Raw genomic sequence first — 7,061 nt, 5'->3', positions numbered from 1 at the left:
TTTATGGTCTGGACTCTGTACAAAGCAGAGAAATGGATGTGGCACTTGCGGCCTGTTGATGTAGATTCAGATACCTTCACACCTGCTGTTGTGCCAGCCGACACTGCAGGATAACGTGTTCTATGGACTCGGCGGCGGCGCACATATCGCTCCATGGATCTTCACTCCACCCCCTTTATGCCCTTGCAAGTGACTAGCTTGTAGGAATAACTGGAGCATGCCGTCGCCTGAAATGGTCCGCCAGTCATATCTCATATCCTTCAACATGGCTGCATGTTTTCTAGGACCTCAAGGTCAAGGAGTCGGTAAAGCCAACTGAAAGCAGTGGCAGAAAGAACAGGCCTAGCGTCTCAACCAAGCAAGCAACAATATGCAGAGAGAACAATTATTACCGTACAATAAGTGTGAAAAGCCCCTCAAGACAAATGGAGGTAATAGAGGGGAGCTTAAGGGCACACAATGGGATTGCAGCAACTGTATCTACCACGAAAACCCTATCAGATCTTTAATATAATCATAGCAACAATTACGAAGTGCTATGAACAGAATGCCGCCGTGGGTGGCATCTTCAAGTATTTGACTCTGTGGGTGGCATCCAAAGTGTCTCTGGTAGATGCTTTACCTGTAGAGACGATGGACATGGAGTAAGAGAGATCCCATCAGACAGAGTATAGAAAAGAAGCAACACTGATGTACTGATAGTGCATAACAAATGGTCATAACTTTATCAGATTCTATTGAATAAGAAAAAATTAGATGAAAACTGAACCAAAGAGATTGTTGTGATCAGAAACTTGATCGACTTGCCATTCTCTTGGACAAAAATGGGAAGGGCCCCATAGGATTCTGTCAGGTACTGCATCATAAATGCAATTCTTCTGGGTCGACTGGATAATAAGAAAAAAGTCTGGATAAGCTGTTGGGACATACTGCACTCAAAACAAAAGGTTGCATCTTTTTGTCACAGCTACAGCTCGTAATTTTTTTTTTTTGAAACAAGGGCTACAGCTCGTAAAATGTACTCCCTCCATTCACTTTTGTAAGTCATTTCAGACAACTCAAAATTGGATGTTTTATACATTGTCTGAAATGTCTTCAAGGTCTTATAAAAGTAAACAGAGGGAGTAGCAATTTAGATAGCTTGATCATTGTATGTCGAAAACAGCACAAACCAGTAGCACCTTTGATAGACAGTATTGGGATTTTTTACCTCACTTGTCTCTGGAACTGATCTAGAACCTGCATCACAGAAGCAAATATCCTATCAGTATACGTTTCGAGCTTAGACAAACTATTTGGTCGGTATTTATGTCAGTATATGAATCAAATCCTCAATTTTAGCTCTAAAAAAACATGAATGATGCAGCAATATGCTGATGCAGATATAATTTTTTCTTACTTCTCTTGTAGACTGACATGTTTGCTGCATAGTCACGAACACCTTTCTTTAAGGGGCGGCTGTTCACATAGACAGAATAGTAGTCCCTTCGTCCGAAAAAGCTTGTCTCTCAAATGAATGTATCTAGCACCAAGTTAGTACTGGACACATCCATTTGAGGGACAAGCTTGAGACAAACTTTTTCGGACAGATGGAGTAGTGATTTATTCCAATGAAATCAGTAGCACCTCTAACAAATTCAGATTGGGATTTTGTGAAGGATGGAAGGCAAGAACCAACATTCATCTTCATCACCTGTGGGTAATCTTCAAACACCAAGGGTTCTAGTATCCTACAAAACAACACAAGTTGATCAGTTAGCTCAAGGGAACAAAGAAAATAAAAAGATACTCCCTCCGTCTCGTAATATAAGAGTGTTTTTGACACTGGTTAGTGTTAAAAACGCTCTTATATTATGGGACGGAGGAAGTAGAAGCATTTCAGCCATGTTTTTTCCGTTTTGCGAGGGAAGCCATGTAAATTTTAACCGTGATTACTGTGTCCTGTTGGTATCTGTCAGAAGTGATGTCGCATGTGCTTTTATCTGCCATTTGAAGAGAAAAAAGCTTCCAAGCAAGGATTTAATGACCAATGCCTTATCAGCGTGAGTGAAGTTTATGCTCCATTATTAGCAGGGTTGCTTTGTGGCATGCCTTTGATTTGTTTAACACTACATCTCCGATCACCTTGTTTTGTTGCTATTGTGAGTTGGGAGCTAAGCTAATCACTCGAGCCAATAAAATATACTCAGCACCAAGCATGCATGGCATTCTTATCTATTCTAATTAGGTCATCCCCCACAATGTGATGTTAGCATGCAGTGCAGGAAATAAACTCGTCTTTTATCAAAAAGGGAATGAAGTCATGGGCACTAATCTTGTTAGGCGATGGAAAACTACAAACGGAGCTTATTTTTCTGTTACTCTGTCAATTGCCATGTGTGGATATATGACTGTCATTGTAAAACAACTAATTGGCTCGCCGTTGTAGCTGCGTGGAGTGACATCAGAGAAAACGAAAGGGAACAAACACAAGAACGAGGATTAGATCGATCTTCAGCTAAACCTAGCTAGCTTTTTTTATCTTGCAGCTTATTTAGGTGCGACAAAGAGTAATCATCCGTCCGCCCGCGTACGTAGTTTCGGGCCCTTGCTTTCACAGATTATTAGATGTTCACAAGATACAAGATAGAATAATCCGCAGCATGTTTCCATGGTCCACGTCGAGAATTGTCCAATAAATCACACATGTTACGCGTTGCGTTGTGGATTTTGATCCATGTTTCAGCTTCATGCGTTGGGACAATGGAGTACGTTGCAGAGACAGAGCATTCAGTGCCAACCTGCATGTATCTATCACACCAGACCAGAGGTGTTTTCTCTACACATATATTCATAAATTAAATGTGATAATGCATGGAATAGGTAAAAAAAAATCTTGGTATTTAGCTCAAGTAGGAACTAAACACGTGACTAGGAATTAATTGCCGATTCCACAAATTTGTGAGTGAATAGCATAAAACTACTTCAATTCGAGCTACCGTTTTTGGAAAGTTCCTAAACCCTACCACTTTTGTGGTTCACTGTTTCAAAAAAACACTAATCGCTGAATCCTTAAGTTTTAAACAGGTTTATGACAGGGAGGGCCCATTTGTAAGTGTTGACTGTTAGCATAAAAGTCAACACCGTTAGCTATGACCATTATGATTGATGGGTCCCATGTGTCTTTTATGTAGAACAACCCCCGAAAAAAAAAATCATGCAAATTTGATGCTAACAATTCAGGATGAAACATAATCTCAACCCAGCCAATTAACAAGATAACGAAAATTCCAAGGAAAGTACGAATCCTCAGCCACTGGTCAAATAAGAGTGCTCCTTGACTGCTTTTTAAGGGAAATTGTTAGATAAGAAATGAAATCTTTTTAAATTTCATGTGCCTCTTTTCAAAAGCAAAATGTGTGAAGTCGCACCTTGCGTACGTGCTGTGCTGCAAGAGTCTTTGAACAGCAACTCTGTATGCTAAAATCAAGTGTAAAAGCTACATATATTCTCAAAAAAGGAGAATCCTAAAGCTACCCTAGAAATACAGTAAGCTCACATGTGAAAATGAAAAGTTGATTTAGCTTTTCCTCTCTTGAATCCAGGTTGGAAAACGAACAGAGTGAGGTGTCGACTGTCGAGCATGCAACTTGCTGAACAAGAACATATGACACACGGCAAGTCAAGTCAGGGATCACACACCGTTTATTCGACGTACTTTCCTAGCTTTGAGAGGTCACAACTGTAGCGTATCGAATATAGCACTGGTCACGTTTGAAATGATTCTCACCACACCAAAAACACATGCAAAATGAAAGAGAGGTAAGGTACACGTGTGTGATATATATGTGCCATCGTGTATAGAGTGTAGAATGTACTTGTAGCATCCCCACTTTACAAAAGACAAACGATGGGAAGGCCCGAGATCGTACAGCATCTGATCCCTCCTCGTTGGTTAGCTATGTATACCAAAGAACTCATCGTTGACTCACATCTAAACCATATATATAATCAATGAGCGCATACTACTAGTATTAGCATCCATACTACGTACGCGGACGGATGATTAGAAAATGGGGATGACAACTGAAGAATATTGCCCCATTATCCATGCAAAACGAGGGGAAACTAAATGACTGCTTAATTATATTAGGTGCAGGTACCTATCTTATGTGCCTGCTTTCTTTCTGCTTGCCAAACACAACAATCTGTAAATAGTACGTTTTGATCATCCAATTTTAATCGCGATATTACATTACATTGCGGTTTCAACTGTTGGATGAATCACTAAACGTGATGCTGATCGCATGCTGACTGTATACAGTACAAGACGGAGCATAAACAACGAATCCAGTACAGCACTATTCTATCCTAAGCGCGTGAGCGTGATGCACACACTGCCTTTAACTAATCCGGCCACGGGATAACAAACAAAGTAGTTCAGGCATCCCTCTATAAATAGGTGAAGCCAACCACCGCTCCCACCGTCCAAATCATCGCAGCATCAACAGCCTAGCAGAGCAATCTTCTTCTTCTTCGATCTCTCGCGATGGCCAAGATCCAGCCCCTCCCCGCGGCCCCCTCACCGCCGTCCTCCGGTGATCACCGCCGGGGCCAGCAGGCGTACACGGTGTGGATGAAGTCGCTGGTCTTCAATGGCAACGGCTGCGCGGTGTATGGCCTCGACGGCGCCGTGGCCTTCCGCGTCGACAACTACGGCTGCAGGGGCGGCCGCGAGGTCCTGTTCATGGACCGTGCCGGCAACGCCCTCCTCAGGATCAGGCGCAAGGGCTTCGGCATGTTCAAGAGGTGGGAGGTCTGCCGGTGCGAGGACGAGGAGGCGACGCCGTGGTTCACCGTGCGCCGGGCTGGCAAGGGCGGGGCCGTCGTTGCGATGCATGGCGGCGCGGGGACCTGCTACAGGATCGACGGGTGCTCTGCCAGCAAGACGGAGTACAGAGTCCGCGGCGTCGATGGCGCGGCCGTGGCAGAGGTGGCCCGGAAGCAGACGGCGGCGGGGGTGGTGCTGGGCGAGGACGTGCTGACGCTGACGGTGGCGCCGGAAATGGATCACCTGCTCGCCCTGGGTATGGTCGTGGTGCGTGGCCTCATCAACCGCTCCTTGTGACCCTCTTCTTCTAGTTCAGGTTCAGGTCTCTCTAGTTAGTAGCAACGTAGACCATTTTTTTCTGACGAACAGTTCAGCAAGGTTTTTCCCATAATGCCAGATTGGCATGGTGACTCTTTTTGGCGTATGACTTTTTTTCCCTTTCTCAAAGGGTTTTTCACTACCATAGTTTCAACACGATGAAACAAGGTTATACAGTGATTGTATAAATCTTTGGGAGTACTTAGTTTAGTTTGTGGGAGTACTTAGTTTAGTTGTCTATGTGTTATCCTTAGTTTGTGGGAGTACTTAGTTTAGTTGTACAATGAAACACAAATGTTAGCCTACGAAACTCCGATATAAGACTTTATGGTCTCAGACAGAATAAATTGAGAGGCACCAAAAATGCCGGCCTCTTGGAGAAGAGGCTGACACACACACAAACATTAGCCAGTCACTCACTGGCAGTGGCACACGCAGAAAGCAGCTGTCGCACTGAAAATGTCTCGCACGAAAAGAAAGTTCAATAGGGCACACCATAACTTCAACACAAAGAAGAAGAAAAGAGCGCACATCAACATCAGCCTACCAATATGAACTTGAGCCTATAACCGGAGAAAAAGAGAAAAATGAGCCCAGTTGCCCATGGCGGTGCCTGGCCACATGATATCGCTCACGCCATTTCCACTCAATTGGCGACAGCACACTCATCTGCCAGTTGACCATCTCAAACTCTGACCTTCTCAAACCATCGATACGGCCCGTCCATTTCATCAAGATTTTTGCTGATATTCTTTTTTAACAAACAAAAATAGACCTGATTGACTCTGCATCATCTTCATTTTGTAGCTGCTCACATTTTCCACAACAGACCTGAACAGTTGCATCCAGAATTTGTTAGGTTTCCCTCTATCAAAAAGGCTTGCTATACCCACCTCTCCTTCTTTCACATTTCATCTATTTAATAAAATGATTCACCATGGATATCTTATCTTGCACCATGATTTTTTTTTTATTGTTACACTATATGAACAGCTGCAGACGTATCAACATCAGCAGCAGGAGGAGCATGATTCATTCATTTCAGGTCTCAGCATGGCTCAAAGTTTACAATATGGTTCTCGCACACATCCTTTCGTGCTTCGTCACTACCAAGAAACACGGGCGGTCAGACAGCTACCGAAAAGCTTAGGATATATTCACATAAAAGACAAAAGTCTCCTCATATCACCATCTCCTGATCCCTCGCGAGCCGATTGAACACAATTGTCAAGCTAGCGGTCTCTGAAATAAACTGCTAATTCACTTGGACTCCAAGTCGCTGATGCCATAAACCACTACCTCCACCTCCAGTTCGCCTTATTCGTCGAGTGCTGGCAACCGGAGAACAAAATTAACTGCACAAAATATAAACAAGAATGCTGCAAAAATTACACCATCATCTAACAAAGTACTCAAAGCTCAAATGTAGCAATAGCTGCTAGGAAGAAAATACTACAATTGGCCTGGGACTGAAAATAAATGGCCCGATCACAACTAACGAGCAAATTATAACTTCTTTTTAAAATTCCCAATGGAGATAGGATCTCTTAGCCTTACAGTTCTTTTTCATAGTTTGACATGCACAATTTTCCATCATACAAACTTACAAGTATGGTAACATCAGTAGACAACTAAACGGGCACAATTTAACATGTTGGACTCAATGGAAAGGACATTGGAAGCTCATAAGTGGAAGAAACATTAGTCTTGCTGGGTTGAGAAACTATATGGGAGTTCTCATGAATCTCATAATCTTCCGTGCCGGGCTTTTCTTCTAAGCTGGTACAACCTGAAATGTTCACTTCAGGCTCTAAAGCATAGACATTACTACATTGTTTATGAATACCCTCTTTGCTTCTAAGTGGAGTCTGCACTGCTGGATACCCTCTTTGCTTGTATTTAGAATATATTTAGAGGGTCATCAAGAGCGTGA

At 43.0% G+C, this 7,061-nt stretch overlaps 1 protein-coding gene across 1 annotated transcript; it reads left to right on the top strand.

Moving 5' to 3' along the window:
* The first annotated feature begins 4,479 nt into the window (after positions 1-4,479).
* Positions 4,480-5,381, top strand: LOC119272965 (protein LURP-one-related 11-like). Its single transcript, XM_037554298.1, has one exon. It carries the CDS (start codon positions 4,529-4,531, stop codon positions 5,105-5,107), a length of 579 nt encoding a protein of 192 aa, XP_037410195.1. The 5' UTR covers positions 4,480-4,528; the 3' UTR covers positions 5,108-5,381.
* Positions 5,382-7,061: the final 1,680 nt, after the last annotated feature.

The sequence above is a fragment of the Triticum dicoccoides genome, chromosome 3A (genome assembly GCF_002162155.2).
Source record: "Triticum dicoccoides isolate Atlit2015 ecotype Zavitan chromosome 3A, WEW_v2.0, whole genome shotgun sequence".
NCBI classification, from domain to species: Eukaryota; Viridiplantae; Streptophyta; class Magnoliopsida; order Poales; family Poaceae; genus Triticum; species Triticum dicoccoides.
The sequence above is the reverse complement of the archived record's forward strand: the minus strand, read 5'-3'. Positions and strand labels throughout refer to the sequence as shown.

Coding starts and splice junctions, on each gene's coding strand:
- LOC119272965 (XM_037554298.1), top strand. CDS start 4,529: ATGGCCAAGATCCAGCCCCTCCCCGCGGCCCCCTCACCGCCGTCCTCC.